The sequence below is a fragment of the Notolabrus celidotus genome, chromosome 1 (genome assembly GCF_009762535.1).
Source record: "Notolabrus celidotus isolate fNotCel1 chromosome 1, fNotCel1.pri, whole genome shotgun sequence".
NCBI lineage: Eukaryota > Metazoa > Chordata > Actinopteri > Labriformes > Labridae > Notolabrus > Notolabrus celidotus.
Window position 1 is genome coordinate 12,633,054 of NC_048272.1, and position 22,594 is coordinate 12,655,647.

Below are 22,594 nucleotides of genomic sequence, written 5' to 3' on the forward strand. Positions count from 1 at the left end.
TTGTAGGGTAACTCATGATATGACGTGACACATGGCCCACAATAATGATAGTATCACAATAGCAATTTTGCACTACTAATAAAATGCAAGCGCATCATAAAATTATACATCACCATGTCTGGTTAAATAAAGAATACCAAAATGGTGATGGACTGTCGTCATTAGCATCACTATGAGGAGCTATGAAGTGGTGCTTCTGTGCTGTCAACATGAAGGGAGTTTCTGTCAGATGTATTGTTTTTAAATTAAAATATCAATATGTTGCACCAGGTCAGAGTGATGATATGTTGGCATATAGAAAATTTGGTCCCGTCGCTGCCAGAAAGTGATTTCTATGATGAATCAGCAATCAAAGTGATTGCCAATTTTTTTCCAGTGATCTGAAAATGTGATATAAAGGCTGCTTTAGCTCCAGGTGATTCAGATTTATCTGAACTGCACTAATATCTGCCAATTATACAATGTATCTTTTCCTGGCAGAAGCCGCACAATGTGACAGCAGGAAATGTCCAAGTGTAATTAAGTAGATTAATTATGGTAGCTGGCTCGATTACATGGCTTACTACCAAATCGAAATGGAATAAGCTATTGTTAATAATGTTAGTCGCGCCTGTGCTATACAGCTGTGGCATGTCACAGTAAAGAGGCCTGTTGTACTATCCCAGTGTCTAGGTGATTGCTTTGCAGCAGCTTTCTGCCACAGTTGTACCTCTGATGATGGTCATAGCGATGCCTCTTTGGGTCAAACTCTCCTCCCACATCCACGACAACGTCACACTCTGACAGCAGTGCTGGGTCTCTGGTTCGAATGATCTCAGCATCCTGTGCAATAAAGAGAACATTTTGTAGATCTGCAATCATCCATCATTAAGCATTCAAGAGGTTTCAGGAGAGAAAAAAAACATCTGGGTATAGGCCTAATTTAGGTTGTCAAAAGCTTTCAATCCAAGTGCCAAATGTGGTTCAATGACTTCTACCAGGGCCTTTAATTATTACAGAAGTGTGGCAGTGATTGAGCTGACTGGAAGCAGGATTTGAGCTCTAACAGGCACACTCTTGAGCACATAAATTGTATGAATAATGTAATATGACTACATAACATATTTTAGAATAAATAATGAACTTCATGTCTGCTTCTCAATTTTAGGAACATGAACATGAACACCTACCTATTAACAGTATTATAAAAATGACTGTATATTCTAGTTGCTTACACTCATCTAGAGTTAAAGGTTTGGATATTCTTTCAATAAATATGAGTCTGTGTGGGCTTTATTGCAAAAACCTGAGTAACAATGCATTAGGATTTTACCCTAACTGTGATGATAAGGAGTTATTCGACAGGTATTTAGATAACCCTAACAATTTCTGACCTAAATGTCACTGTTTTTAGTTTGGTGGTGGGGTCACTGCATTGTTTACATTTTGTACAGGGGTTGTGCCATTAGAGATGCTACTCTAAAAAAGTAAAATTCATATCCAAAGGGTATATCTAAATATATCTAATCTTATATCTAAACGTCTGTTATTATTTTTAACTCCCTCATCAAGTGATATGTACCACCTGCCATTTTTTAAAAGTTACTATATCCATTAAGGGCAGGGGTGTCAAACATACGGCTTGCAGGCCAAAACCGGCCCGCCAGAGGTTCCAATCCGGCCCGCAGGATGACTTCGCAAAGTGAAAAATTTGTAACTGCTATTCAAATTTGTCCTCTAGGGGGTGCATACAATCAAACGGTGAGCAAAAAGTGCACCTGGGCGACGCTCCAGGACTGTTTTTTCCATGAGGGGGAAAAAGAATATATTGCAGTTTGCGGAATCTTGTTGAATATCATAGACTTTTTAGAGCATTTCAAGATCCAATCAACACTAAAGTTTTTGTATATGTAGAAGCAGTGGATCCACTATTTTCGAAAAGGAGCCTCATATCGTGCATGTGCTTGCCATACATGTGCGTACGTCATAGGTGCGCTCCTTCACTACTAACACTAGCACTACAACCCTCATACAACACTGTACAGCAAGCAAACTGTTCCTGCTGGAGCTGAGGGGTCCAAAATAATCAACTTTACCTTCTTCATTATTATAATCTCTGTTCTTTTGCAGCAAACATTACACTCTGTGTCAGGTTATTAGGAAACCTGCGTTTTGTGTGTTCGCAGCAGGTTTCAGTCTTTAAAGAATATCATATTCCGCCCCACTTTGAAACTCATTATGGTGGAAAATACAACAGCTGTTTTTGTAGAAAGACAGTTCATTAAATGTGAACATTTTCGGAATATACTTGTACTTTTCTGCGCTAAAAACAAAGGGGAAAATTTGGAGTTGTTGTTATTTAGAGGTTATTAAGTTATGATTTTACATGTCCTGCCCACTTGAGATCAATTTGGGCTGTATGTGGCCCCTGAACTGACATGAGTTTGACACCCCTGATTTAAGGGAATGTGGGAATATATTTATGTATGCTGTTTCTATATTTGATCTTAATATTAATACATTTAGTGAGTGATGATGTCCTATAGAATAAAATGTATCAATAGTTATTATTATAAAGGTTCAAATTAAATGCAATCTTTCAGGGAGATCCATCCTTCTATGCAGCAGCACCCCCATTTGGAGCATTGTGATATGACATATGACCCATCACACTGATTTTTAATAAGGACCTCTCATACAAAAATCATTCAAAAAGCATCAGTCAGTTCACGCAAAACACTTATAGTGCAGGTTAGTGAGTTTGGTTTTAATTGAAAAGCGACACAGGCTGCACTTGAACAGCAGTGGTGCAGACAACAGTACAAGAACCCATAACCTTTTGATTATATCTTGATATCGCATCCTCCTTTACCTACCTTGTACTCAGGTAGCTGGCGGAGGAAGAAACACGCCAGAACCTCATCGCAGTGGAAGGTTCCGTTGTGGGTTCCGATCTTTTTAGCAGTCATCTTTCCAGTGCAGGGTCTCTTAGCTTGACTTGACATGTAGCGTACTTCTGTACGAGTTACGTCAACAGGAGGCAAACAATAAATACAAGCCTGTTGATTAAAAGGCAATAAAACACTTGCTAGTTTGCTCAAGTTTATTTGTAAGGTACTTCTAGTTATATTAAGTGTAACCCGCCACATTCAAACAATGCACACGAGACGGACTAGAGGCGGAGAGATTTGACAGCCGGACCGGAAATGGAGCGTCAGTTTTAGTGAACCGGAGAAACCCGGGGACTGGGTAAGTTAATTTAATAGTTTTAATATCCATAAATGTATTTGCTTGTTTGTATTTAGCTCACAAAAAATAACTCACATTTTTTGTTGTATAAAATTGTATTTAAATGACGCAAGAAGTGTTATCTATGAATGTGGTTTCAGATTTCAAACGCAGTCTTGTGTTCTAAACTTCTGACAGCAGAGGGCGCTGTAGGTATTTTATACAGTCTATGATCGAAACCAGATGGTAACAGGCCTCAAACATTGCTGGTGATAAATAATCTACAGTATTATTGATTATTAAAGCGTGTTATAGCCTAACATGTTAAAAGAGACATGTAATTTATTGTGAATTTAATGATAATTGATGGTAAATTTCACAAATGTAAACTGAAAAATGCCCCCCCTATTTCCCTGTTTATTTACAAGAACTTAAACTATACTTTGAATCCCTTGAATTGATTGATAACAAAAAAAGTAATATAACAATAGACCTTTTTAATGAGTTTCTTGGAGAGGATTTCCCTCTTAGCGTCTGAGATATTGCATATATTTTAATTTATATATTAACAAGAGTTATATGTCCCGCTTTTTCTTTTTTGTTTTTTCTTTGTTTCCTCTTCCTTGGCTCTTGGAGTATTTGATTTGTCTGAAGCATATGTCTGTAGTGTTTGTCATTGTATTGTTTACCATGTTCAATAAAACCAAAAAAAATAAGCATTTCATAGCCTTATCTTTTTAGCACTCTACAAATATTTGTTGTGTCTTTTTTTTATATAAGTCTGTTAGGTTCCCATTCTAAGATAAATCGTATATTATTAGCAGTGGTGGACAAAGTACACAGTTTCATTACTGAAGACAAAGTATGGATAATCCAGGTCAAATATTACTCCAATACAAGTGAAAGTTGCTCTGTCAAATTATTACTTGAGTTAAAGAACTGAAGTTCTTCCTTTTGAAAATACTTAAGTATTCAAAGTACTTTTTAAAAAATCTCAAAACATTGTATTTTCAAAATACAATACATTCAAGAATACATAGGATTACTTTCTGTTACATTCTGTTTATTTAGAAACCATTCCTTGAAATCTCTTAAAACTATACCATGGAATAAAAACAGCAACTAAGTTACTCCAAGCACAGACAACTTAGTTTGAGATGTTGATCTGGAATAAAACAAATGTTACAGGTTGGTCTGTGAGTATTTGTATGTTTGGGCAGAGTGGGAAACAGGGAGAACATTTCAAATGATACGTATCATTCTTCATTTCAAAAACCTCTAACACGGACTGAAGATATGGACATGGAGGCTCAGGTGGAGAACTATAGCCATCATTACCACCTCTAAATGAACAGCCTGATCTGAGTGAAATTTGCTCTGTGTTTGCTCCACGTTCAACCGTGGAGACGCACGATATACAGGTAGGGCTAAACCACTGAGACAAACAGAACTACACAAACCCATTTTACTGTATTAGTGGTTAGATTTCAGAAAAGAGAAGGACTGCTGATGTCAAAGCAAAAGTAGTCAGTAACTAGAGCATTAATAGAAATGTAGTGGAGTAAAAGTAATAAGTTCCCCCCAAAAAATAATACTCAAGTACAGATACTCAAAAAATGAACTTAAGTACTGTACTCAAGTAAATTTACTTTGTTACCGTCTACCACTGATTATTAGGCACAGAGTAGGGTAGTCTGCATTAAAAATCATAAATAGGTAAACCATTTTTTTGTATAAGACACATCACTAACCAGGCAAAATGGGACATTACACAGTCTGTATACTCCAGGCCGATCCCATGGGGCTCCAGGTCTCTGAATAGTGTTTCATCGTGTAATAAATGGTCATTTGTGTGTTAAATGGCCTCTTTTCCACAGAATATAATGTGTTAATAATGGAACTAGTGCAGGTCATGCATCCGTACCTAATCTAGGGGTCATGTGTCAAAGTCCAGGTTTAAAACCTTTAATATTATTGTAACAACCAACCAATGTTGAATCAATTTTCTGACAGAGCAGGACAGTGTCACTGATAATAGTAATAAAACAAATTGGTCTCTTGCCCTCTTGGCAAAATAATACATAGCTGAGCTGAAATAATGAACTTTTTGTATACAGTGTCAGGTAGCACTCCTTGGGAGGGTTGAGGGAGGGGTAAGGATGGGATAAAGTTCTTGTTCTGCTGTTAACTTGGTACTCTGATGAAGACAGTTTTGCCTTATGATAAGGAATAAGTAATCAGACTAATTGATACTGTAGAGTAGACTGTGAGATCAGGCCTTTGAAATGTACTGTTATGTGAAAAACTGAATGTATATGTGGATGCTTTGTTGAGATCTTGTTTCCCTTAATACATGTATTGAAACACAAAATAATACCTGACATTTGTTTACAGCACATGTGAAGTACAAGGTTAGGTCTAAGGACTCCACAGCTGGTGAGCCCACTGGCAAGTCAATTAGGCACTTAAATGACAGATCACTGTAACAGGCACAGATTTGGTCTTTTCTCTGTAGAGCCAAATAAACAAATAAAAAAGTTTTTGGTTTTTTTTCAAACAGGGAAAGGAGGCACTAAACAAAAATAATGGTCTTGGAGAACACTCCTCTCTGATGCTCATCATGAGACAAATAGGCAAAATGATCAAGCTCATCTGGACAGCCAATCTCAGATCAGCTCTCTTAGACCTATAAATATTAGGTCAGATGCACTCTACAGGAAGGGGCAGAGCCACCTCTTTTTCTTAAGGAGGCTCAGATCCTTAGACATCTGCAGTAAGATGCTGCAGATGTTTTATCAGTCTATGGTTGCAAGTGTGTTATTCTATGCTGCAGTCTGCTGGGAATCAGTATAAAACACAAGGATGCGAGGCGACTGGACAAACTAGTGAAAAAAGCTGGCACTGTGATTGGAACCAGGTTGGACTCACTGGGGGCTCTGGTGGAGAGATGCACACAGAAGCTAGAGGCCATTCTAAATTACACAGATCATCCACTTCACATCTTCTTTGTGGACCAGAGAAACAGCGGCAGTGGACAGCACATCTCTCTGCGCTGCAGGACTGAGAGATACAGAAAATCATTCATCCCTGCAGCCATTAGGCTTCATAACTCTCTAGCCAATGGGAGATGAGCTGACAGTCACCTGTATTACTTGATTTAAGTGATTTTTATAATCTTATTTGCCAGACACCTGAATTTCCTCCTTCGAAGATGAATAAAGCACATTCTACTCCAATCTATTCTATTATAATTACAGATGGCATGATTTTAATGATGAGTATTTTGAAGCACTTGTAAGTGTGCTTTATTTATAAGCGAGTATTGTAATCTTAAAAAAATGATTTCTGTGTGAATCCCTAGCTAACAGTCGTTTCTGTCTCTCTTTGATGACACTCTTTATAAAATGAATTGAATATGAGCAGCAAAATGAGAATTGGAATGGGATTACTAAACTAGGTCAGGCGAAAATCTCACCATAAACTCTCGTTCTCGCGGTATCACCTTCAAGGTTTATTGACAAGCTAATTATCCAGATGGGACCCCTGTAGTACTCAGGCTGAGAGGAGTCACCGTTTTATTCAGGCTTTCCTCGAATGTAAACTTGTTCTGTTTCTACGCACGACCTGATTCAGCAGTGGAAAACAAGCAGCCCTGCCTGTCACAGCTAAAGGTAGGTTTGTCCTTTGAGAAATCTGTGTCCTGCAGAGCATGATTCATTCCTTCGGTGATGCTGGTATTCCTTTTTCAGTGCAATCCGTGCAAGCGCATGGGTCTGATTGTGTGCACGGATTGCATTTGCATAAACAGATAGGCCTACTTAATTTTAGTAATGAAGGAGCAATGGAGAGGCTATTGAGATCTGAATCTGTAAACGCTGTTGTGCTTCATTTGCGAAGATGCAGTGCGGTTTTAAACAGCCAGGTGGCGCTGTACATCAGTCACTCCCCGAAGCTGCTTGGCCGCATATCAGCAGCTCACTGGGCAAGTTGACAGCTCTTTATTTTAGCCTAATGAAATCGATAAACATTGATGTAAAGGGGGCTTCCATTTTCTAAAGGGGGCACGGTGTAGGGTGTCTCATGAAGAACACGCCCATGCTCCTTTTTGTCACAACAAAACTTGTCTTTGTTTTGCCTCAAATTATTTCCCAGTTCAGTAGATCCAAACAGTTTGGGGAATTTAAGCTCTTTTTGTTGTTATTGATGTTCTCAAGCAGGTGCAATAGAAGATATCCAGTGGTGGACAAAGGAAACAGCTTCATTACTTAAGTCCAAGTATAGATCCTCCTATATTACTCCAATACAAGTGAAAGTTGCTCTGTCAAATTATAAGTATTAAGTTACTTTGTAAGGTAGTGAAGTACTTGCTTTTAAAAATACTTAAGTATTCAAAGTACTTCTTAAAATATCTCGAAACGTTGCATTTTCACAATACATAAATGCAGACAAGACTACATAGGAGTACATTCTGTTACATTATGTTTATCTAGAAACCATTACTTGAAATCTCTAAAACTATACCATGGAATAAAAACAGACACTAAGTTACTCCAAGCACAGACAACTTAGTTTGAAAGGTTCATCTCAAATGAAACAAATGTTATAGCTCAACACGCTTTCTCAGGTTGGACAATGAATTTTTTTATGTTTGGGCAGAGTGGGAAACAGGAAGAACTTTTCAAATGATACGTATCATTCTTCATTTCAAAATCCTCTAACACGGGCTGAAGATATGGCCATGAGTGCTCAGGTGGAGAATTATAGCCATCATTACCACCTCTAAATGAACTGCCTGATCTGAGTGAAATCTGCACTGTGTTTGCTCCACAGTCAACCATCGAGACGCACAATATACAGGTACGGCTAAACCACTGAGACAAATAGAAACACATTTTACTGTCTTTGGGATCAGATTTCAGAAAAGAGAAAGAAATTCATGAGCTGACTTCGAAGAAAAAGTAGTGAGTAACTAGAGCATTGATAGAAAGGTAGTTGAGTAAAAAGTACAATAATTGTCTTCTGAATGTCGTGGAGTAAAAGTAATATGTTTCCTCAAAATATAATACTCAAGTAAAGTACAGATACTTAAAGAATGTACTTAAGTACAGTACTCAAGTAAATTTACTCTGTTACTGTCCATCACTGAAGATATCCAACCTTTATTGAGCCTGACAATTAGGGTTGCCAACTTTCTCACTAATAAATAAGGGACAGCTGCACGGTGCCATGGTGGTGTGAGCATGATGTGTGAATTCAGCGTATATTCATATTCTGATTCAACTGGAAATGCAGAAAGTGTGTGTATTCCCTTTAATCCTTGCTGTATCATTAAGTAACCTCATATGAATAAACCTCAAAGAAACCACAATTTGTCTCTTTACATCAAAAAGCAGGCAAAATAAAAATGAAATGCAAAAGAGGAGTATGACTCACCAAATGTACTTTTTCCATGGATACTTTTTGCTGCTCTTCACTGACTCAAGCAGTCATTTGTCCTTTTGCACAGCCAGAGAGAAGTCCTTACGTGACAAGTCACAGTTTACAGATATTTGAAGTTCATTTTTGATCAGCTCTGTGCTGCATCTTTTTCCTGAGTCTGACCATTTAATCGCCATCAGAGAGAAAACCTCTCCACACTTTTTTGCAGGACTTGGCGCATTTACAAGAGTTAATAGTCAATATACAGGAAAATTGAGGTCCCGTATGAAACAAACCAATGTACGGGATGTCCCGGCTTATACGGGACAGTTGCAACCCTACTGACAAATCAACTAAAAGAAGAGTAAAGTTTGAGTCACGGTTTCATTTACTGAAAGAAAAGGCTGAAATATTTAACAAATTAAAAGATATGTATGTCTTGTTGTTTGGGAATAATTATATTAAAGATTAAATGTAGCTAAAGTTTAACACTATGTTCGAACTCTTCACCACTTTCTGCATCTTTTTGTTCCTCTTGAAAGTGTCATGTTATTCATATTATATCATTATTTGGCACTCAGTCATCATCAGACCCTCATTGCCACAGATCAGCACCATGGACAGCGGCTACACTGAAACAACAAGCTATCTGATGGTTAGTATTGTGGAACAATGGATGGTTGGCTGTGTCTTTGAGTGAACCCTATTCTCCTTTTCACATATCATTAGTATCCTCAAATTCTAAATGTACCATTACTTCAATCAAGGTTTTGTAATAAATGCTAATTGACCTCTTTACCACATCTGAATTAGTGACCCTTTATAAAGGTAATATGTGATCCAGTCAAGTGGGATATTTGCATAACTCTGTATAATTGGTGACTGGTATTCCTCCAGAATACAAATTATGGAAACAATGCCACTACTTCTGAATAATTTAAATACATTAGAGGTAAAGATCATGTCATCTTTGATTAGTTATATAGCTGACAGATGCTGACATCAAAAGCAGTCTAATACAACAAACATGTGAACAAATGAAAAAAGAGTAAGAGAAAGACGTGAAGTTCAGGATAAATAAAAGGAAAGTAGAAAAAGCACCAACTAAATCCATAATCGCATGGATTACATCTTATTAAACTCAGGCTGAGGGTTCATGTGTATATATTACTAGCTGCTTTAAATTGAGTATTATTAAGTTCTAAAAAAAAACTAGAAATCTGAAGCATAACAGGAGATATCGGGTTTTATTTGTTTTTGTCTCTGTGTGTTCTGTAGCTGCCTCCTTTTCCCCCAAAATCAAATGAGTCATGGTCACAGGCTAACAGAAATAAAAAAGCCTGAAGGTAATGCTCATCAGCCAGCCTCCCACATCACTGACCAGCTAACACTGTATCAGACAGCCCCCCCTCCTCCTCCCTCCCCTCAGTGTTTCGTCCCAAAGCTTGAGATACAGTTGTGGGCGGTGACCGAGAAAACGTCACAGTGCCTGACTGTGATGTTCCCTGCTGCTTCCAGTTTTACACGCAGGGATGATGGGAAATGATGCTGCCCCCGCTCTCCTTAAAAGGAAGAGCAGAGCAGCGTTCAATCTAAAAGTCAATTACTTGCTATAGGGCGAGGGTACGTCATGTTCCCCTGTGCTGTAACACTGCAGTGGCTGCTTTGAACGACAGAAAGTTTGTTGTTGTTTTTGTTGTCAATTTCCGCTAGTAAACAGACTTCTATTCTATTTTATTTAAAGGGGGGGAATGAAAAATTATTAAACGTCATTTTATATATTCAAATAATATTAACACGTTATGGTATTGATAAATCAAGGTAGAAAAATCTTATCTCTTTGTTGGTATTTCAGTTGAATCAGTTGGCATAATTGCCCCCCTCTGGGTTCTAGCATACATTGTTTGAATTTGAATGCCTCCATATGACCCTTATATTATGACATTAATAATTTATGAGCATGAAATGAACAAAATGATTCCACCCTTTGTTATTTCTTTGATTCACTGCCATTTCGGCTGTGCAATATTACATTTTGATAGGAAATAGTAAAGGTGTGTATGCATTCGTCCATTGACATTATTAGTACATTTGCATAGTTAGGTTGCATCCCCTCTGACCTCCAAGTATTTGGCTGTGGTAATACCCTGCCTATGTCTACCCTAAGGCATCTTGAATCTCATATTTTTTTAATTGTTAGTCTTCCCATTTCAAAATATCTGTCTGGTGTTTTCCTGCTTGTGTTTTCTTGTCCCACAGCCTGGGAGCAAAAGTTCATTAACATGAACTATTTCCCCTCAACCACAGATCTAATGGGGTACAAACGGATCCCCCCCATAGCCAAAAGAAAAGACCCCCAGAACAACAACCCCAAAAATCATCCGCATAATTATAAACACTTCCCCTGTAGCAGCTGGTGAGTCCCCTAGACTCTGGGGCATTTGGGAAGTGTAGTTAATCCAATGATAATCCTGTGCGTAGTTTACACATATTATCGCTTTAATTGCTACGTGTGCTGTGCAATTATGCCATCACCAATTACATGGCTATAGTTTACAGGCTTGTCTCAGCATTTGGTACCCTCTAATAGATGCCCTTTATCATAGCATGCTACCAAGATGTTGCTAATGGATCTGCTACTGGCGTAATGAATTAATGATATGTTCTGAAGCAGAGTGGTGCAGGATGATGATGTGTCGTTGTAGTTAAAGTAGAGAGAATAGGAGATTATAACATAAGACAGTGGGGTGATGTAGCCAATGAAGGTGTAGAGAGTACTGTGTGTATGTGTTTGTGTGTGTGCGTGTGTATCTACATGTGTGTCCATCCATTAGAATGCAGAGTGCGTCCTCCAGTGTGACTCACCCATCCTCCCTCCCTCCCTCTTCCCCCTCCCATCCACCCACCTCACACCACCACCAGCAGCAGCATCTAACTGCAGTCACCGCCTAATATTACGCCTCTGACTTCACACCGGCCGACTGAGGATTCTGTTTCTACGGCAACACGCTCCAGACTCCTCCTCTCCCCACCTCCTCTTCTCTACCCCTTTCCCGGCACAGACCATGTGACTTTCAGGAAGGCTTCTCCAACCTCCCCTTTCTTGTTATTAACCCTCTCCTTACCGGAGCGCTGCCAGAGGCTCTCCACAGCAGGCTGCCTGGCTGCCTCCTCGCCCCTCGGAGGTTTCAAAGGAGAATCAGACGCATCGCTAATCACTCTGGAAGATCAAAGCGGTGCTTGATCTAAATGTTGGATTAGCATATTTTAGAGCATGCCAGAATGAGTCAATATGGTGCTTCACTTGTCTCAGAGACTTCTCTCAGCTGTCAACAAGAGAGTGGCCTGTAAAGCAGCCATAGTCAATATTTTCACATTAATAATGAATCACATGGACTACTTGTATTTGAAAGGGTATTGCTCATGGCAATAAACCCATTGCTCTGTCAGCCATCATTGAAGTTCCTCCAAACTCTGCAAGGTTTTATACCATAGTGTTGCTATGATACAAATACTAGTATCATGTAGTCTCGAACCAAGACATGCGTAGATGCACTCTGACTCTCTCAGCGGAAGATGCAGAACTGATGTCACACCATTCCTCAAACAAAAACACACATTGAACCTGCCACTAAAATGTAAAGGATCCCGCAGGTCGGTGCAGTCCACAACAGAGCACATCCTTGTCTCCACTTCAGGCAGACATTCATGGTTATGTAAAGTTCATTGGCTCTTGTGTTAGTGCCCGCTCCTCCTCTGCTCTATTATTCCAGTAAAGAATGCTGCAGGAGCATTACCCAAGTTGTACTGTTGTAATGGAGGAGGCAGGCTTTATGAACTCTACTACAGCCAGTCACAAGAGGGAGCTCTAAAAGTTTTGACTTCACTCTAAGTGGCTGTTGCTCTGTCCATTACTTTATACAGTCTATGTATATGGCTTTAAAACACCATGTTATGGCAAGTAAGCTAGTCAATGCACAAACCTAATCCCATAATTTTATAGTTCTCCAAAACTTTAACTTATTTTTTCTTCTTCCAAGAACTACAGGGCATTGATTGTTGGGTAAGCCAAAATTTACAAACTGTCACCAGTCAGTGAATTGTTATTGTTGTTAAGGTGTTTTTTTTTTACCAACTAAAGATCATTAGTTAATGAACTAATAATAATAATCAACATTATTGAAAAAAATGAAAAATGGGTTTCTCCGACACTCTTCCCAGAATATCAGGAGACGCTTGCTAGCTGAGCTGTTGCTAACGTCGACTCAGCAAGTCTTGACATTTGGGATTTCTTCCATGTGAGAGAGATGTGACGTTCACGAACGAGTTGGTCTTTTGAACGGCTCTTTTAAGTGAACGATGAGAACCGATTGGCAGTTGCGAGCTGTTTATTTGGGAGCCGTTTTTATGTGCAGATTGCCCACGCTGCCTTCATGTGTCACCTGCGTGCCCCATGAGTCTGAGTTGTCACGCTGCCTTCACGTGAACGACAAATGACATCTCTGAGTATGAGTGATCCACAGAACACTCCATGCATGTGAACGCGCCTATATATTCGCAGCTAACATAGGGGAGGAGATTATTCAGCGCTGCAGATTGGAGTGAAGACATTTATTTACTGCTGTATCAGGGAGGAGGAGATATTAACGAGTAGCGAATGAAAAAAACAACACAACATTTTTATAGTGCCACAGAGTTTTTTAGGTGAGGGAAAATTCAAAATAGTGATCTTACTGTTGAAGCATGGGGATATGGCACCATCCTATGGAATGTTTACAATGCCAGATTAAATTATAATCAATATTTCAGAATAACTCCCACCAATAGAGTAGAAATATTGGTGGGATGTGTAAGTTTGAATTATTCTGATCCAAATCTTATCTTATAACTGCTACCAGTGATTGTTTCCTTGATAAAAACGAGTTACCCCTGGTTGACTTCTAAAAAATAAATAAATAAAACAATAAGCCAAAGAGCCAGTCTTTTGAAGGGCTCTTTGAAAGGAACGGCTCCTCAAGATCCGGTTCCCCTCAAAGAGCCATAAATCCCATCCCTATTCCATGTACTGAGCCAGGCCATACAACAATTACAATGTCCATACCTTTGTTGCCTGGTATTGGAGGCTTTCTCTGAATAAGCTAATTCTCCAGTCATACCAAAATCGGTATTTTTGCGGAGAAAATAAATACATCCAAACTTGAGTTTCAGAACAAAATTGACCTCCAACTTGGTTCACTGGCAATGCTTCTTTAGTGTCAAGTTCGGCTGTAGCATTAAACAGCTTGAAAAACACACATAATAATTATCTAAGGAATACAGATCATTAAGCTGCTATGAAGGCTTATATATCTATCGGTAATTGTTGGTTGTGACCAAAACGGAGGTAAAAGGAGAGTGGAGTTTTGATAGTGATAAATCCCATAATAATGCAGAATCTGTGGCAAATTACACATTCTGGGTTTGGTTTGTTGGCCAATTAGATCTGCACTCTCCTGTTGTAGGATGAAGCACAATATCCTGTGTGGTGAGCAAGGGAGGCAGATCATATATCATACCGTACCGATGGGTCCCAAAATTGTGACTCTGACTAATCACTATTTGAAAGCAATTGCGTCAAATGTTTCATGCATACATCTTCAAAAGATCACTTTAAAAGCTAAACTATAAGTCAGTGATGCAGTGTTCACTGCTCGTTTTCAATGCCTGCAGCTGGGAGGAAAATAGTTAATGAAGATTCACAGATGAGTTTTCCCTTTTTTTCCAAGAAGTTTTTGGTCTATTTTCTGAAATGATGTCATCGTTATGCTCCTTAGTGTGTGGTTCTGTAATGCAGGAAGGTGGAGTGATAAAATGCATCAAACAGAGATCCCTCATGAAGAAGCGGAAAGCGGAAACATAGCATTCGGTAGTGATCTCACCTGAATATTGCCTCACTGGCACATCTGTCTCTTCAGCATCCCTTTGGGTGATATGTTGATCGTGTGTGTGTGTGTGTGTGTGTGTGTGTGTGTGTGTGTGTGTGTGTGTGTGTGTGTGTGTGTGTGTGTGTGTGTGTGTGTGTGTGTGTGTGTGTGTGTGTGTGAATGGATGAACTTTATGAATGAAAAGTCTTCTTCCTGGGCTGCAGACAGGAGGTGAGATCATCATGTTGAAATGGAGAATCCCCCACCCTTCATCCCCTCTTACCCGTCCACCAACACTGGTTGGCGCAAATCTTAATGAATCCCATCAGTAGACAATATGGATGCAACACAAAGGAGTGGCAGTCTGATTGATTGTGATACAGTCCAGTATCAGTCTCACTGGACAAACAGTAAGAGATATCTACATGGGAAGGCACGCCAAGAAATATACCCACACATCACCTGTCCTCTTTCATCAGAAATCTAAAAGATACATCAGCTGTTCTGTTATTGGTTTGCAGTCATTACAGTGTTAAGGTAGATTGCCAATTATCCTAACTTCTTTGTTCACGTTCCGTTCAGGAAGAGAGTTGAGTGGATTTGATGATTGGCCGCCTATTCAGCACTGTGTGTGAAAGTGACAATGACTAACACAAGGGGCTCTCGACGAGGTTCCATAAATAGACTCTCCAAAGAGCCAGAAGCTGCCCTCCCCCCTCATTCCCTATACCCAAACACACACACACCTCTACTCTACCCTCTTCCCTCTAAACAGGACAATCTGTGACCACTTGGCATCAGGTCTTTCACAACATACTGTACACACATACAGCAGGCATGTACACACACACAGCAGGCATGTATGTACACACACACACACACACACACACACACACACACACACACACACACACACACACACACACACACACACACACACACACACACACACTGCATTCCTCTCAACATCCTGCACAGGCTTTAGCTAATTCCCTCCTACAGTTTATGAGGCATGATGCCAAACGATGCAGCATTTTACATCAGCTTGTGATAGGTACCATACAGTCAGTACAGTCATTTTTTAAGTAGTGATTTGAAAGCTTTGTAGATCTTAATGTGCACATATGCATTGTACAAGATGATATTTGCATGCAAGTGACAGTGTTGTCTTAAAGGTACAGTGGGTAGTAATTAGCAAAACGTACTTGGTAGCAATAGATTATAATAGTCATAAGTATGTTTAATAAGTGTATAATCACCTTAATATTAAAATATTTTTGATTTTGTTAACTTAGAAAAGCCTTTTATATCTACATAGGAGTCGATCAAACTTGGACAAACAAGTAACAAGCATTTTTGTTTAGTTGGTGGCAGCTTCTTTCTTGTTTGAAGACGAAGAAGAAAAGAGTGGCTGCTGTTGTGTGCAAAATAATTTCTATTAATAGACATTTTTGAGAGTAAAATCTTGACAAATGGAGGCTCATACATATGCATCATGGGAGCTTCATGTCCTCGTTGATTCTTTAAGGCCAGTTTCATAGGGTATTGGATTGGTGCATTGACTGGACTTCTTGCCTTTGTGTGATAGAGTAATTTAGCTAATATTGGAGGTCAATACCAGTACTAATATCGCGGATTACCAGACTTGTGCCCAGCTCTGGTCTTTGGATGCCATGGCCAACTTTTAAGTGCTTCCAAGTGTAGCTAGCAAAAAGTGATTTCTAAGAGCAGATTGTTAGCTTTGTTTTCTTGCAGATATTTATTTGAAGGCAATATTTAAAACTAAATTGTTGTTAGATGACCGTCCTTGGATTCTGCACTTTTTGCTCCTTGGACTGTTTTCCTGTGTACAGCCAATGCTGACTGAAGCGCTACTGTCACTACCTATGTAAACCAGATCACTTTGGTCACCAAAATCACATTCAGGCCCACAATCTGTAAATAAGGATGAGCATGTTAATCCGATGATTAGTTGAAAGAAATGCATCCTTAATTATTTAGGTAAATGAAAAAAATCTCTGTTGTTTTCAAAGAGAAATGTCAAACATTTGCTTGTTTCAGCTTCTTAAATGTGTGGATTTTCTCATCTTCTCTGTCATTAAAGACTGGAAATGTGGAGTCTTTGGGGTTTGGACTGTTGGTTTGACATCGTAGCCATTTGAAGCAGTCCTTTTGGGCTCTCTCACATTACAATAAGCTTATATTCACATTTTCTTACATTTGATAGCTAGAGCATTTATCGGTTAAACATGAAAATGAACAGCAGGCTGATCAAAGTTGAAGACAATCGTTAGCATATCTCTTGTGGCAGCATAAAGCATGTAACTTGCTCTGAATCTAGTGTGCAATCTTTCGAAACCTTTGTTAGTTCCATTGAATATATCCCTAAAAAGTTGTCGCCTTGTAGAATTGGAGTTTTAACTGATATGGAGTGATCCCCCACGGCGTTCCTTCTGCTGGAGTAACCACAACAGATGCAGAAGCTGTGTTTTTGGACATCAAGAGGCAGCAGCACGGACCCTCAGAGGACTGAACATCTCTGACGATGAGCCTTCCTCCTACTACGTGCTCCAATAAATAAATCATGAAGAAAGTTTGAAATAGAACAGAGGAAGCTCTGCTCCATTTGGACTGCCTCAAGTCAGAGTAAAGGGAAGAGAATCAGAGATATGGATGGCATAAAAAAGCAAGGATGATTAAAGCTGCTGGTTTTTGCTCACTATCTATTTCATGTGATATTAAAACCAACATTAAAAATGTATGAATCACATTTTTGGCTGGAGTACCTTGAATATTCATGGTAGGAACTTGAGGGTAATGGTCCATTAAATTGTAAAATTCAAACAAAAGCATCAAGTGCATTAAAAAAACAATGTTTCTAATGCAGCAATTCTCTGAGAGCGTCCTACTGTTAAAGCTGTTTGAATCAGCTGCAGAAAATGTACTTAGACTTTTAATTACTTCGATGTTATTTTCTGTTTCCCTCAGTGGGTCTGAAAATGAAGAGTCATAACAATCTGCTTATTATAAGGCTTCTTTATCACTCCACAGCAGAAAGAAAGGAAAATACTCATAAAATTTCATTTGGACAGACTTCAGAAGGCAGAGTGACTCAAAAATGAATAAATGAAAACTGAAGCAATCAATTTTTCCTAACTGTGATCCCACTGGAGGAAACAGACTCAGGCAGTGGGTCTTTTTTGTCATTAGGATTTCATAAAGCTCTGCAGAGAAAAGGATGCTCTGAATTTGTTAGTAGTGAGCAGATTTTCTCAGTCTCACATGGTCTGCCTGAGCTCTAGTCGGGGTTTCCCCGCTGTCTGCAAACAGCGATGAGGTCATCGTTAGGGTTTAAACTCAACACGAGCTTAATCTGGGAGATAAGTGCTGGATTTGGATTTAGCTCTCAAAAGGGGTCACGCAGCTACAACCACTGAAACTGTCAGTAAATATGCAGCTCAGACATAGGATCCCCAGCTGTTACACAAACACATCTTCATGTAGCCAAAAAGTTTGACTCTTGGAAGATTCTCCGGTGTTAAAATTGATTTCATGATCCTTACCACTACTGGCATGCGGCGTTACAGTGACATGTGTTAATCAGCAGGATATGCCTGAGATGAATGTACAATTTGGAAGGAGAAATTATTTTATTTTTTCCATCTCTAGTAAAACAAGATTTTGATGTGATTTGAATTGCTCAGTGCTTGTCTTAACAGTCTCTGAAGAAGGAAAAATATGTGGATTCTATTTCCAGCAGAACGAACCTACATGGAGTTTTTGTCAGTATAAATCTGGTTGTATTTTCTTTCTATTTTGTGTTTTTATAGTTTTTTTCTGAGATATTTAGACAATATTTATTAATTCCAGATAGCAATCCTTCTGTGATTAAAAAGTAAAAACATAACTGTTGCTATTTAACAGCTGTAAAGCATACTACTAACCCTGTATGGATGTAATTTGATAGCTATTATTGTACACTGAAGTATTCTAGCAAAAAAAGCTTAGAAACAAGCTGAGCAAACATATTCAGTAGCTTGTCCCACTGCCCTTCTTGTTGGCGAAAAAATGTTTTTTTCTAACATGAAACTTCTTTATTTTATAGTTTTACCTGTTTTTATTCTCTATCCATCCATCCATCCATTATCTTGACCGCTTATCCCGTTAAGGGTCACGGGGAGCTGGAGCCTATCCCAGCTGGCTTCGGGCGGAAGGCAGGGTACACCCTGGACAGGTCGCCAACCTATCACAGGGCTAACACAGAGAGACAGACAACCATTCACACACACACTCACACCTACGGGCAATTTAGAGTGATCAATCAACCTGAGCATGTTTTTGGATTGTGGGAGGAAGCCGGAGAACCCGGAGAGAACCCACGCATGCACGGGGAGAACATGCAAACTCCACACAGAAAGGCACCTGCCCGGCCGGGGATTCGAACCAGGAGTTTTTATTCTCTAAACCTCAAAATTAAAATAGAACAGTCATAGAATGTGTGATAAGAATAACGAATTTCTGACATTTTTTTATCTAGCTGGCAAGCCTCAACTAACTTTACGATATATGCTAGCAGCGTGCTGTTTTCTTTTTTAGATACAGTAGCCGTGGTGATACTAAGTTGTATACATTGTACATTTTGAAGTAGATATAAGTACATTTTAAATGGGGCTTTATGGTGTATCAGCATATTGGCATAAGCCCGCTATCACAATTTAGGCTAGCTTTCAGAAGCTTTTACTGTATTAGGGGTGTAAAGAAAGAGTAAAAGGCCTATCATTGTCCCTAATCAAACATGTTACAAAGAACTAAATATTTTAATCTACAAATAATAAAGGCCTAGTGCTCTCTACAGATTTATTTTTTCAATTTGACTCACATTGATCTCATCTTTCATTCCATTACATGGCAGTTACTATGTGACTTGGCACATTGACAAATAACTATTGTATTCATCTGAATCGCACTGTTCTTATACTGTGTATGTTTTTTTAAATAACCTGGTGCAATTTTATCCATGCAATAACTTACCTTACTATCTATTTATCAGATAGAAGTGTACATAGTGTGTTTACATCTGTAACAGTTGCCATATTTTATTCTATTTTATTTTATTCTATTTTATTTTACCTTTATCATTACTATTACTATTATTATTACTATTACTTATCTTACTAGCTACTGACATTCATCCTGTACTTTACCCTTTAGAGGCATATATCCTTCTTTATAGTCAGATAAATTATCTAAGTTGTATCTTGACTTCATCGTTATCATGGCCTTATTGCGAGTTACCCTGCATCCCTCATCGATTCAATGATTAAGTGCTAGGCTACCTGTTTCACTTCAAAAGTAGCCTTAATGCAGTGACCTGTATCCGGTTTATATGTCTGTAATGTGTCTTGTAAGCCCAGTTTGGTAGAGTTTTTAACAATAACCAAACTTCCTTCATATATACAGTGGTGGACAGTAGCAAAGCAAATTTACTGTACTTAAGTACATTTTTAGAGTATCTGTTCTTTACTTGAGTATTATTTTTTGGGGATACTTATGACTTTAACTCCACTACATTCAGAAGACAATTATTGTACTTTTTACTCCACTACATTTCAATCAATGCTCTAGTTACTCACTACTTTTGCTTTGAAGTCAGCTCATGAATTTCTGTCTCTTTTCTGAAATCTGATCCCTAAGATGATACGTATCGTTTGAAATGTTCACCCTGTTTCCCACTCAGCACAAACATACACAAATTCACAGTCCAACCTGAGAAAGCGTGTTGAGCTATAACATTTGTTTCATTTAAGATGAACTTTTCAAACTTAGTTGTCTGTGCTTGGAGTAACCTAGTTTCTGTTTTTATTACATGGTATATTTTAGAGATTTCAAGTAATGGTTTTAAATAAACATAATGTAACAAAATTCACTCCTATGTAGTCTTGACTGCATTTATGTATTGTAAAAAAAAATACAACATTTTGAGATTTTTTAAGAAGTACTTTGAATACTTAAGTATTTTTAAGAGCAAGTACTTCAGTACTTTAACTCAAGTAATAATCTGACAGAGCAACTTTCACTTGTATTGGAGTAATATTTGACCAGGAGTATCAATACTTTGACTTAAGTCATGAAGCTGTGTACTTTGTCCACCACTGCATATATATGATAGCAAAAATGTCAGGCTTTTAAAAATAACACCTGGAATAATAGCAGGCAAACTTAAAAATAAACTCTTTAAGATAAGAACCTGGAGGTAACTTCCACTTGTCAGTATTTTCAACACCCAAAATGACATTTGTGTTGAAAGCTGTTCAAATAAAGAGGTGTTTCACTCCATTCAGGTTAATTGAAGTCACCAAGGGAGAGAAATCACGCCTGGGGAAAGTCCCATTTAGTTCCTGAGCTGTCCCACTCTTCCTCTCAGAGATAAATGGGTCAGTAGAGATTGGAGACGATTATTCAAAAAAACAAAAAAGCGTCCTTGCATCTTGTTCCCTCTGTGGCAGACCGTGCTCACAGATTATGCACCAATTACGGTCGACACAGAGGGCATTAGCAGGGTTTGAAGGGATTTACATGGTGCTGTCCACTCAAATGCTGCATGCTTTGGGGATGACATCATTTTGATCACCTCACATACCGGCTGACCCCCCTCCCTTCCCCTTCCCCTCCCTGCACAAGAGCAGCCTGACGCGCACAGTAACCCGTTTACCTGCGGTTGTTGTCCCGTGTCTCACCGGGCTGAGCTCTCCACACTGCGTTTCTACTCTGATAGGAGGACCCCATCACTGCCTGCCCCCTACACTACCCCTCCCATCCTCCTCTCCTCTCTCTCTCTCTCTGCACAGTCGTGTTTACTATAGGTGAGTTAGCCTGTATATAAATTCCTGAGTGTGCGCAGATCGCACCCTGAAGAGGAGAGTGGAAAAGAAGAAGAAGGAGGAGGTGTAGGGAGCTTTGAAAACAAGCGAGAACCGAGAGAGAAGAGCTGTAGCTGTGTTTACTGCGCGCAGGTGGAGAAAACGCAGATTTCCAGGGCGGAGGAAGAGCACTGGATGCAGAGAGGAGGAAGACGAATAACGTGGATGCTACAAGGAGATTTACTTAGGTGTCTTTTATTACATTACAATCTCAACTACAACGCGGAATACGCTTTTGCAGCAGCGATGAACGTCAGCTGTCGGAATTAAGGTAGGGAATGTTTTTATTGGCACCGTTTAGACATCCGAGGCAGTATGACGAAGGCAACCGTGTGGTTGGTTCTACATCAAAATTACGCATCCGGTCATTGATTATTCAAACTACAATAGTATATCTGTAACTTGTGCGTTGTTAGTGATGCTTCAGTGGTGCATCTTAACCGCAGGAAGAGCGAGGAGTAAGAGCGATGATGCGCGCAAGAAGCCCCTACGATACATCCACAATGCACCGGCCTGCATCCGACCGTAGCCTCCTCCTCCTCCTCCTCCTTCTCCTGCTGCTGCTGCTTCCGCAGCTGATACCCAGAAATAAGAGCCAGTGCAGGGCTATTAGCAGACAGGGAGCAGTGGGATGTGAATGATTTGTGATTACTCCAGGTTTCAGACACCAGATGTGTCTCAGTCGTTGGGTTCCTCTCTGTGCAGAAAATTATAATGAGAATGTTTTTTCCACACTTTGAGCTTTACAAGGTGGTGGTTTGGTTAATGAATCCTCCAGGCTGTGTCTGTCTTCTTGTTTGGGAGTATCCATGTGATTTTTTCCTCTTCCTATATTATGAATTATAAATGTTAGGCTATATACTGCTGTAGGTAGTTGGAGCAGGATGCAATGCGCTGATCAGACATCAGATGTCATGCACATTTTCACGCACAGTATCATTGTAGATTTCTTGATAGCAAGACGATACATTTATGTTCAAAACCGGACTAATCAGTAAAGATAAGGCACCTGGAAAGGGAGCCCATGTTTGTTTTGTCACAGACACCACACAACAGAAGAACATGATGGTCTGTTCAAGGTTTTGATTTGTATCATTATTTTGCACAGCAGGTAAAGTCCATTACTAGTTCCTGTCAGATAAAACA

General features: G+C 39.2%; 2 protein-coding genes across 4 annotated transcripts in view; one reads left to right on the top strand and one right to left on the bottom strand.

Annotated features, from left to right (window-relative positions):
- The window catches only part of myg1 (myg1 exonuclease), a 39,945-nt gene extending 36,748 nt beyond the window's left edge, over positions 1-3,197 (bottom strand). The window contains exons 1-2 of the mRNA XM_034688017.1: positions 2,856-3,197; positions 710-822 (exon numbers count right to left, since the gene is read on the bottom strand). Of these exons, the coding sequence (XP_034543908.1) occupies positions 710-822; positions 2,856-3,128 (386 nt within the window). The 5' untranslated portion in view covers positions 3,129-3,197. The remainder of the gene's footprint in view (positions 1-709; positions 823-2,855) is intronic.
- A 3,509-nt stretch (positions 3,198-6,706) lies between these two features.
- LOC117819066 (mitogen-activated protein kinase kinase kinase 12-like) overlaps positions 6,707-22,594 on the top strand; it is a 36,757-nt gene continuing 20,869 nt past the window's right edge. The window contains exons 1-2 of one of the 3 annotated variants that reach the window (XM_034692289.1): positions 6,707-6,878; positions 9,207-9,280. The gene's annotated coding sequence lies outside the window, so the exon portion shown is untranslated. Of the gene's footprint in view, positions 6,879-9,206; positions 9,281-21,202; positions 21,720-22,594 lie in introns of those variants that run through there. The other 2 variants (XM_034692275.1, XM_034692282.1) reach the window with 2 other exon arrangements.